Source organism: Chiloscyllium plagiosum, chromosome 26 (genome assembly GCF_004010195.1).
Source record: "Chiloscyllium plagiosum isolate BGI_BamShark_2017 chromosome 26, ASM401019v2, whole genome shotgun sequence".
Classification (NCBI taxonomy): Eukaryota; Metazoa; Chordata; class Chondrichthyes; order Orectolobiformes; family Hemiscylliidae; genus Chiloscyllium; species Chiloscyllium plagiosum.
In genome coordinates, this window is record NC_057735.1 from 9,360,597 (window position 1) to 9,372,363 (window position 11,767).

At 42.3% G+C, this 11,767-nt stretch overlaps 1 protein-coding gene across 1 annotated transcript in view; it reads left to right on the forward strand.

Annotated features, from left to right (window-relative positions):
• The first annotated feature begins 409 nt into the window (after positions 1 to 409).
• LOC122563073 (ras-related protein Rab-21-like) overlaps positions 410 to 11,767 on the forward strand; it is a 17,763-nt gene continuing 6,405 nt past the window's right edge. Inside the window, exons 1-4 of the mRNA XM_043716450.1 lie at positions 410 to 781; positions 7,133 to 7,192; positions 9,030 to 9,137; positions 10,231 to 10,294. Of these exons, the coding sequence (XP_043572385.1) occupies positions 650 to 781; positions 7,133 to 7,192; positions 9,030 to 9,137; positions 10,231 to 10,294 (364 nt within the window). The 5' untranslated portion in view covers positions 410 to 649. The remainder of the gene's footprint in view (positions 782 to 7,132; positions 7,193 to 9,029; positions 9,138 to 10,230; positions 10,295 to 11,767) is intronic.

Consider the following 11,767-nt stretch of genomic DNA (forward strand, 5'->3'; position numbering starts at 1 on the left):
TACCGCCAAATAAACCTGTTGGGACTATAACCTGGTGTTGTGTGATTTTTAACACTATATTTGAGGACTGATGTGGGTCTGGAGTCACATGTAGATCAGATCAGGACAAGGTGGAAGATTTCCTTCCTGAAGGGCACTAATATCCCAGGCGGGTTTTGATGTGGGCATTTCGCCAGATGCATTCTCAATATTTACCAAAAACTACCATTGTTCCCAGATTACTGGAGGATTTAAACTCCTTACTCTGAATCAGAAGGTGATTAATACCAGTTACAGAATCCTGACGCTAAGATCCCACGTAATGAACCATCTGTATGCAAACAGAAGTGGTGTCTCCTCCCTCTGGCCCATGTGATATGGGCTGTCAGAGCTGGAGGGGGCGGAGGAAGGGGTGGGGATGGCGAGGAGTTGGGGGGTGTGGCACTGCTACATTTATTGCCCTCTGCACATTAGCTGATCCTCCCCTTGGTTTGGGAAGGAGTAGGGCGCCATCTTAAAATGTTCTGTTGCAATTTGCCTCCTGAAAGGTAAAAAAAAATAAACGCCCGGCAGTTCAGCATCAACAGGGGCTGGTACATGCGTGCAGAAACAAGACCCCTCCCGCTCTGATGAGACTGCTTTTTGTAAAGCTGCTGTTTCTCTTGTTATTATGGCGGCAGCCGCTGGCAAGAGCTACTGCTTCAAAGTCGTGCTGTTAGGGGAAGGCTGCGTGGGGAAAACCTCTCTGGTGTTGAGATATTGTGAGAATAAATTCAGCGATAAGCATATCACCACGTTACAGGTGAGTGGGGCAGAGGACGTGACCAGAGCGCCCTGATACTGACTCGCTACATTGTAGCAACTGGATACAAATATAGCAAATGAAATTGACAAGGGCTACACTGATTTCATTCAAAAAAATTAACAAAACCCTCGGGTGCTGTTTCAAGCCTGAAGGAAACTTACAGCGTTTCTGGGCTTCAGCTAATCCTGCTGGTTTTGTCAGTCGTTAAGCTCTCCCCTAATGAGGTTACTGACAAGATTTGGCGGAAACTTTTTTTTTGGGGGGCGGGGGTGAGATAAAAAAACAAGTCTACCTCATCCTTTTGAATTATTTGGGAGGCTGGTGTGTTCCCAGCCCAGCTTTTCGAGAGGGTAGGTGCAGATGTTGCTGGTCGGGCTGTGTTTGATAATTACCAAATGACACAGCTCTCTGTTTAATGTGGCATCTGGTTATACTGACTACTCTTGGCTTTATAAACACGCGGAGATAACCGAAGTGTTTTTCTTCTTTTGTGTGGTTGTTTGTTTAAAAGGCAAGCTTGTGACACGGTTACATTGGAATTCACACCATGGAGCTGTTGACCCCAGATGTCCTACTGCCCACCCACCAGCCGGCAGTTTTCAGCTCCAGCCTGGGCTCTCAGAATTGCCAGGATCCCATTTCTGAATCATGTTCTTTTTGTTTTTAAAAAAAAGACCGGTCTAGTCAGAATTACTGGTTAGACAATCCACTCTATTTAATTCCCTCTCTAAGGATATTAAAATAACGCCAGTTGCTAACGTGACTAAAACATGATGCCTCGAATGTTTTTAAATGAATTGTGTGATAGAAAAGGCTGTAATGTAATGTCGGTTCGGGTTTCAGTTATGGATGCCGATTACAGAATAAACGCGCAATTACTTCAAAAATTTGATCAGTTGTTTTCACGTAACTTTATTGTCAAACGCTGCAAATGTCTTCATTTAAGCTAAGCTTCCTATAATGGTCAGAGTATTGAGTACAGGAGTTGGGAGGTCATGTTGCAGCTGTACAGGACATTGGTTAGGCCACTGTTGGAATATTGCATGCAATTCTGGTCTCCTTCCTATCAGAAAGATGTTGTGAAACTTGAAAGGGTTCAGAAAAGATTTACAAGGATGTTGTCAGGGTTGGAGGATTTGAGCTATAGGGAGAGGCTGAACAGGCTGGGGCTGTTTTCCCTGGAGCATCGGAGGCTGAGGGGTGACCTTTATAGAGGTTTATAAAATCATGAGCATGAATAGGGTAAATAGTGTCTTTTCCTTGTGCTGGGGGAGTCCAGAACTAGATGTAATAGGTTTAGGGTGAGAGGGGAAAGATATAAGAGACCTAAGGGGTGGCATTTTCACAGAGTGTTGTGTGTTTGGAATGAGCTGCCAGAGGAAGTGCTGGAGGCTGGTACAATTACAACATTTAAGAGGCATTTGGATGGGTATATGAATAGAAAGGGTTTGGAGAGATATGGGCTGGGTGCTGGCAGGTGGGACTAGATTGGGTTGGGATATCTGCTCGGCATGGACAGGTTGGACCGAAGGGTCTGTTTCCATGCTGTACATCTGACACTGTTCAGTTCCGGTTGTTTACTGATATCGTAGCGCAAGTCTTATGGGTTTTTGTGGCAGAATATAGATGAGTTTAGATCAGATTTATTTGATTTTACTTGTGCTGTAAAAGGGTGAAGTCTTCATCTTGTGAAGTTTGTTTTCATTCAGATGTAATGTGCCACACCTCTGGGGCAGGTGGGATGGGAACACAGATTTCCTACCTCCATAGGTAGCCACTGTGCTACAAGATCTGGTTTCTGTTTACAAACTGGCAGTAACACTATCTATGGTAACCATGATGTGGAGGCGGTGTTAGACTGGGGTGGACAAAGTTTTAAAAATCACCCAACACCTGGTTATAGTCCAAGAGGTTTATTTGGAAGTATTGGCTTTTGGAGCACTGCTTCTTCAGGTAACTGTGGAATAGAATCATAAGACAGATTTATAGCAAAAGATTAGTGTCATGCAACTGATACGATATATTGAACAAATCTGGATTGCTGTTAAGTTTTACTTTTTTCTTGAATGGGTTGCAGGTTTCAGTTCATTAATATGTAAATCCCAGAACACTAACTAAGATAAGAGATTTTTATGGTGGACTTAATTTGCTAAGGAATCAAATTTCTTAAGGCTTTCAGGGAATGGGTGTCACTGGCTTGACCAGCATTTGTTGCATAATTGTTCCTCTAATTGATCGGCTTAACCCCTAGCAGGCCAATCACAACCTGCCTATAGGAACAAACAAAAACAGAAATTGCTGGAGAAACTCTAGTCTGTCAGCATCCTTGTAGAGAAAGCAGAGTTGATGTTTTGAGTCCAGTAGGGGCCCTCCTTGTGTTTTTTTTTCAGGTCTCCAGTATTTGCTGATCTTTGTTTTATCATTGTCTAGAGGATGCAGCTTAAGCAAAAGAGGCTCTCCTGGTGAAGTGGCAATGTCACTACCTCTGGGCCAGAACATCAGGGTTCAAGACCTTTCTGACTTCGAGTTATCATAACATGTGTGAGAAGGTTGACTTTAAAAATGAAATGAAATGAAAACAAATTGGTGGGAAAATTCCAAGCCTGGCAGCATCTAAGCTGTGAAAGTCAAGTTCATGTGATTGGGTACAATGGCTCTCCTTCAGAACTATTTAACCAGTCTGGACGACCATGTGAAGTCCAGACTGATTAAACGTAGCAGGTTTACTTTACCAAAGGAGATTAGTGAACTAGATGGAGTTTAATAATCAATTAAGTCTTGGTACTTATGAAACTGAGGCTGGCTATATACTTTAGATTTATTCATTATATTGAATTTCCACCAGTTGCTGTGGTAGGGTTTGAACCTAGCTGACATGACCAAGACACCAACATCTCCCCATTACATGTGCTGAATAAATCATTCTTGTTGAAACTGAGATATTTAGCGTCTCAATACTGGAAGCATTTAAAGTCATGGATCACTACAAATAGTATCGAAAGCTCGAGGCAACACAGTGCCTCTATACCAGGGACCTGGGTTTGATTCCACCATCGGATGGAGTTTGCATGTTCTCCCAGTGTCTCCTCCCACAGTCCAAAGTTGTACAGGTTAGGTGGATTGGCCTTGCTAAGTTGCCAGCAGTGTCCAGGGATAACCAAGCTAGGTGGATTAGCCATGGGAAATGCAGGGTTAAGGAATATGGTTGGGGGGGAGGGGGGGGGGGTGAGGGTGGTGGTGGTGGAGGAGGTGGTGTTGGTGAAGGGGAGGAGACGAGATCTTCTTCAGAAGGTCAATGTGGACTCTAGCCGGTTGGCCTGTTTTCACGCCGTAGGCACTCTGATTCTAACTGTAATTCAAGGCATAGGTTGGAGGGGAGATGGAGTTTTTAATGCAGGGATTAATATTTGATTTGTCTGAAAACCCACTTTCAAAACATTCATTTATACCTGATTGAATACTGTCATATCTTCAAGGAGCACTTTCTGACTACCTGCGAATCTTCAGCTTCTGGGTCCCATTTGGCTGGTATAGCAAGCTATCTGTTGGTCCTTGATTTATGCCGAGCAGAAATCCTTTTTAATGAATTTGAATACAAATAACGAAAAATAAACTGCTTTCAAGTTACTGACCAAATAGTGTTGGGTACCCTGTAGCATGTAAGTCAATTAGTATAAAGGAGTCCGGTTTGGTGTGTGTGTTCTACCAAAGACTATAGAATTAGACTTTGAAATAGCAGATTGGCCACAAACACTCTTTTAAAAATGCAACCAGTTCTCTCAATATGCATGAGTGATAGTCCCAACAATCTTTTCAAGTTTATTTGAGTTCCACCAACTTGTTCTGAGCCTGTGAGCCATTGAATTGTGTTGCTGTAACACTTGAAGTGTTGTTTCATCCAATGAAAGAAATAAGTGGCTCAAGTAAAATGAGCTCAAAGTAAATGCACGTTGGTGACCATTTGGTCTCTTGCAGTAGGTTTCCTGTGCATTTAACTATGGCATGTGTTAATTATAACACCATTCTTCTTCAGGACATCATAATGCATTATGCAGTCAAATGTTATGAAAGGCACTGTATTAATGGAAATAAAACATTACTATGGATGCTGAAGAAACTTTGCAGGTCTGATTGTACCTGTGGAGTGAGAAACAGAATTAGTGTTGAGTCCAATGCATCTTATGGCTTCTTCAAAGAATGTGTGAAATATCAGACTTGAAATATTAATGGTGTTTCTCTTGCCACAGATACTGAGTTAAATGTTTCAAGTTTGATATGACTCTTCAAAGGAGTCTAATAAGACTTGCACTAATTCTGTCTGACTCTCCACAGATGATACCAGACTTGCTGCGTTTCTCCAATATTGTTTTTATTTCTGTACCATTACTGTTCTATTGAACATCTGTGGAGGAGCTGGCCGTGCGGTTTGGGTGGTGTTGGTTTGTGGAAGGAGAGAGGAGGGATACAAATATTTCTGTCAGATGTGGAGAGGGTGGGCTGTGAGCTATTATTCATGGATTTTGAGCTGTTTGTTTTTGGTGGTTGGCACCTTTTTTTTTTTTTTAATTTTTTTTTCTATTGTGGTCTGGTGAATTGTTAAGTCAGTTCTTGCAATAGAAATAATCTTTTATGGGAAACCATTAATCCACTTGCACTGGTGTGGTAACTCCCATGATGCAATGCACCATAATAATGTAACATTTGCAAGTGTACATAGAGCTTGCAGTATGGGGTGCAGGTAATCTGGTCCATGCTGCTGTTTATATACCGTTTTCCCTGCCAAACCTCGTGAAAGCCTGTCAAAATAGATTTCTATTCCTTTCTCTGTTCATGTTTTTTTTTTTTAAAACCATTCTTAAGAACTGTCTTCTGAATTGTCTCTCACAGACAGACAGACACCCTCTTTGCCTGTCCTGTTTTACCAGCCTACCCAAACAAAAGTGTCCTGTGATGTGACAGCCATCTGCATTTCTGCAGCAACTTTCTAACATCGCAATGCAAAGCATTTCCAAAGTGCTTCAGAGATGTGCAACAATATTCTTGCCTGAGTATTACAGAGCAACTGCAAGTAAACCAGTGGCACAGTCCTACCAGGCCATCGGGCTACCCTTTTCAGTAGAGATGACTAGTGGTGGTTTAACCTGAGCGTCAACACATCTCAGATTAGGGAAGGGGTTGAGAGGTAAGACTTCTGTAACCTCACCCTGTGCAGTACAGAGCAAATCATTGCCAATAAAAACTGATCTTGCCAGTGATGTTCAAGTTTGATGAATGAAGTTTTAAAACAGTAACCTGAAGGAGAAAAATTAGTTCACGTTCAGAAAGTAGTTGCCTTTCAGAAATTCTCTCTCATGTACTATTTTGCAATGAAGTTTCAAATGCAAAAGATTAATGCAGAATGCACAATACAATCTTTGTTCCTCCTGGATGGTTTAAAACAACAAAATTTCCTTAGGCCTGTCCCTAATCTCAGTGCTTGGTAATTCCCATATTAGAGTGGGAACAAAGCACTTCTGAGAAAGTTCAATATTTCCAAGTCCAATATATGGTTTAATTTTTGGTTCTCAGAAGTCTTTGGCCCTTTCTCCTTTTGTCACTGTCGCAATGTTTGCTGAAAGAACTTTGTAGGCCCGATATGCCCTTAAACAATACAACCACACTCTGCTCCTTAATGCTGTCCAGGGCTGGGCATGCCAACATTTTTAAAGTGCTCTGACACCAAGAGATATGGCTGAATTAAAATAGCATGTGGATTACCTTTAATTTAGGAAAGAAATAAAGAGGACTTTTTAAATCTGAAAGTGTTGTAGGCTGAGGGGTGACCTTTATAGAGGTTTACAAAATTGAGGGGCATGGATAGGGTAACTAGGCAAAGTCCTTTTCCCTGGGTCGGTGAGTCCAGAACTAGAGGTTTAGGGTGAGAGGGGAAAGGGGCAACTTTTTCACGCAGAGGGTGGTACGTGTATGGAATAAGCTGCCAGAGGAAGTGGTGGAGGCTGGTACAATTGCAACATTTAAGAGGCATTTGGACGGGTATATGAATAGGAAAGGTTTGGAGGGATATGGGCTGGGTGTTGGCAGGTGGGACTAGATTGGGTTGGGATATCTAGTTGGCATGGATGAGTTGGATCGAAGGGTCTGTTTCCATGCTGTACATCTGACTCTGACGCATTCTTCATTGCTGTCAGCTGGACATTATAAACGCACTCTTTTTTTTTTGTTGTTCAATACATGAAATAGCCATCATGAGGTTTTGGGATTTTTTTCAATGTAAAAGAATCTAGATGTTGACTGTCTGGAATGTGAGCTGCTGTGACTCCACTAATTAAATAGTTTTCTCATTTTTAGGCCTCTTTCTTGACCAAGAAACTGAACATCAGTGGAAAGCGAGTGAATCTTGCAATATGGGTGAGTAATGGACATGTTTCCTTCGGCTGTGGTCTCAGTAATAGAATGTCAATAACACTGAGTCACGTGTTAGACAATGCTGCACGCAAAAACCGTGAAGTGAATGAAGCTGTAGAGAATCCTTGCATCTTGCTGTCAGAATGTCTTCACCTGCATTAGTGAGGAGCTGGTCAAGTTAAGACCATGGGCTACTTGTCCATTGGGTAGTACATAAACAGATTGGAATCCCTATTATAGGCAGTACTGAACTTTGCTTTGGAATGTTTGCTAAACCTGCCACATCTCCTAAGACGGTATCTTCCAAACCCACGTTCTCTACCAACTAGAAGGACCGTGGCAGCCGACACATTGGAGCACTGCTACTCGCATGTTCCATTTCAAGCTGCATACCATGTAGACTTGGAAATATATCACTGTTCCTTCAGTGTCACTGGGTCAAAATCCTGCAGTCCCTTGCTAACTGCACTGTGGGTGCCCTGCACCAAATGGATTGTAGTGGTTCAAGATGGCTCCCCACCACCACCACCTCCAAAGTAGTTTGGTCAAGGATGATAAATATAACTATGCCGGTGATGTCTAATCCTGTGCAGAAATATAATGAATTGGGTCATGCGACAGAAATTGTAATGACTATTCATAAACTGAGTTTCAAATGCTGTGATACAAAGGATATTGAAGAGTCCATAGACTGGTGACACACCAGTAATTAAAATAATCTGTTACTCTAAAGCAGTGTTGCTTAACATTTCATCCATACCATGATATTGTAGAAAACTAAATTGGATGGTTGGAAAAAGGAACTGTTGCAAAATTGGGACTAAACTGATTTGCGCTCAGACGATGGTCTATCCTGTTGGGGGTAGGATTTGCCCCAGTCGGTGTTGCTTTGATCATTGTTGTTTAAGCAAGGATGGAAGTGTCTCAACGTTACAGAAGCTCCAGGGAATCCTTGTTAAAGCTCATCCTTCCCTTTGGGATTGTAGACACATGTGCATCAGGGATAGGTATATCTTCTGTTGATGGCAACAATGAAGGAGCTTGACGAAAAAGCTCTCTTCCAGCCCTGGTGATTAGCTGAGATTCTGATCTATTGTGAAAACAGAGTGCTGGAGAAACTCAGCAGGTCTGGCAGCATTTGTGGAGAGAAATCAGAATTAACGTTTCGGATCTAGTGACCCTTCTACAGAACCTCAACAGTTCTGATGAAGGGTCACTGGACCCACAAAGTTAACTATGCTTTCTCTCTATGAATGCTGCCGGACCTGCTGAGTTTTTCCAGCCATTTGTTTTTGGTTCTTATTACCAACTTTTTTTTTTTTGCTCAGTGAACGAGGTGTCCAAGGGGCAAGATTTTCACGCAGAGGGTGGTGCGTGTATGGAATGAGCTGCCAGAGGAAATGGTGGAGGGTGGTACAATTACAACATTTATAAGGCATCTGGATGGGTGTATGAATAGGAAGGGTTTAGAGGGATATTGGCCAAGTGCTGTCAAATGGGACCAGATTAGGTTAGGATTTCTAGTCGGCATGGACTGAAGGGTTTATTTTCATGCTGTACGTTTCTATGACTGGCATTTAAAAAAAAGACAATCCCCAATAATGGCCATTAGATTAGCTTTTTAGTCAATACTGACTTCAAATTTCATCATCTGATGTGGCAAGATTTGAATGGATGGCCCCAGAACAGTAGCCTTGGGTTCAGATTACTAGTCCAGTAACATCACGTCCGTGCCACCACCACCTCATGAGCTTGACGGTTGCTTGTAATTCTTGATGTGTCCTTGAGTTTCTCCTCCTACCTTCAGAATTAAACATCTGAAGTTCTCTGCCCTGTACAGGACACAGCTGGACAGGAGCGCTTTCATGCCTTGGGTCCCATTTACTACCGTGATTCTAATGGAGCCATTTTAGTGTATGACATCACCGATGAAGACTCGTTTCAGAAGGTGGGTAACTTAACAACATTCTGAAGGACCTCCTTAAATATTATTTAAAATGATTACAATTTGTTTTGTTTTCTTTTAAAAGTGAAAACAGCAAGTCTGTGTTTTTGTAGCTCTGGATACTGTGTAGTGGAGACCACCCCCACCTCCCCACTCTTGCCTCCACGTCGCAAGGTTTTGACCTTCAGCTCCCACTCATCAACTTGAGCAGGAAAATGAAGACTGATGTTCCATTGCAGGACTGAGGGAGAGCAGCACAGCCAGAGGTCATGTTCCTTTCAGACCAGGCTTTAAAATGAGGTTTTGTTTCCGTGCTTGTGTTGGACATAAATAATCCAAAAACTGATTATCTGGCCATTATTGCATTACTGTTTTGAGTCGCTGAATGCAGATTAGCTGCCTCATTTCTTACATTACAGCAGTGTTTACACTTGAAATGTAATTGGTTATGAAATGCTTGGATAGGTGCTGTGGTACTGAAAAATGCTATATAAGTGCGGTTCTTTCATTTTCCTCCGTTGATTTCCAGCTCAATCCATATTCTTTCCAAGCTGCCTCATGCCTGCAAATTGAGTCTTACTTCCCACCTGCCATCACCACACAGATTTGAAATTTCTCAAAGTATAATTTTATAGTGTTGAGCTGCAGCTGTATTGTCACATGTCTTCAGGTGCTGGGTTAATTGAGATCTCAAAACTTGAAGGTCAGTAGATTTCTCCTGAAAATTGAGAATGCTGGGGAAACTTAGTTTCTGTGGAGACAGTAACAGTTAATGCTTCAAATCTGAACACGTCATATTGACGTTGGTTAACTTTTTTAAAAATTCCGATCTCCAGCATCTATGGTATTTTGGTTTTTAGTCAGTAGATTTCTGGTTAATAAGGACACAGACTAATAAATAGAATTTGAGATACGGTTAGTCATAAATGCAGTTAATGACTGAGAACTAGTTTGAGGAGTTGAATTGCCCAATTCACCCCTGTTGAATTGTTTGAATAGTATATAACCCATTTCCTCCATTCTTTATTAATCTGTGAGCTTGCCCTTGTGGCTTCTGATCTGTAAAGGTAAATTAATCTGCTTTTAAATTCTGCAGGTGAAGAACTGGGTGAAAGAACTGCGGAAGATGCTCGGCAGTGAAATCTGTCTCTGTATTGTAGGTATGTCACCTCTGAACACTGTTTACCCATCCCGCTGCTTAAAATCCCAAAACCATGCTTGCTTATTCCTGTACCTACAAGTGGACACTGGTAGCTTTTGTTGCTTTGGAGAAAGTGAGGACTGCAGATGCTGGAGATCAGAGTCGAGACTGTGGCGCTAGAAAAGCACAGCAGGTCAGGCAGCACCTGAGAAGCAGGACGATTGACATTTCGAGCATAAGCTCTTCATCAGGAATGGAAAAGGTCCTAATGTTCGTCTTAAATAGGGAACCCCTTACTGAGCAGTTATGCCCTCTGGTCCTGGTCACTTCCACATATGGAAGCAATCTCTCGCCGTCTATCCCATCAAGCCCCTTTTAAAGTTTCTGTGTCAAATCAAGTCTCCCCTCTTTCTTCTGAACTCTCTTGAGCACAGACCAAACTGACGACTCCTCCCTTTGAAATAAAGACCAACATCCCTATTACCTGCTGAATTTAGGTGCTTGCTTTCTGTGACTTTTGTTTTTTATTACGCATGAAGACTCCTCTGTTCTGTAGCCTTCTGCAGTCTTTCTCCTTTCAAGTAACATTCCACTCTACGCACTTTTGCAGGAAGAGTAGCATTACACTTTTCTCCATTAGAATCCATCTGCCAAGTTTGTTTTTGCACAATCACCAACCCCTCTATAATTCCTCTGTAAACTGTCACCCTCAACACTTGTTTTCCCTTAAAGTTTGTCATCTACGCACTGTGATAGCATATTCACCTCCCTCGCTGAAGTCATTAATATATATTGTAAATATTCTGGATCAGTGGTGCTGGAAGAGCACAGCAATTCAGGCAGCATCCAAGGACAGGCAAAATCGACGTTTCGGGCAAAAGCCCTTCATCAGGAATAAAGGCAGAGAGCCTGAAGCGTGGAGAGATAAGCTAGAGGAGGGTTTGCTGAACAAAGAGACCTTGGAATGCAGGTTCATAGTTCCATGAAAGTAGAGTTGCAGGTAGATAGGATAGTGAAGGCAGTGCTTCGTATGCTTTCCTTAATTGGTCAAACCATTGATTATAGGAGTTGAGAGGTCATGTTGCAGCTGTACAGGACATTGGTTAGACCGCTTTTGGAATATTGTGCGCAATTCTGGTCTCCTTCCTATCGGAAGGATGTTGTGAAACTTGAAAGGGTTCAGAAAAGATTTACAAGGATGTTGCCAGGGATGGAGAATTTGAGCTTTAGGGAGATGCTGAATAGGCTGGGGCTGTTTTTCCTTGAGCATCAGAGGCGGAGGGGTGACCTTATAGAGGTTTATAAAATCATGAGAGGCATGGATAGGATAAATAGACAAAGTCTTTTCCCTGGTGTGGGGGAGTCCAGAACTAGAGCGCATAGGTTTAGGGTGAGACAGGAAAGATTTTAAAGGGAATTAAGGGGCAACTTTTTCCACATAGAGGGTGGTGCGTGTGTGGAATGAGCTGGCAGAGGAAGTGGTAGAGGCTGG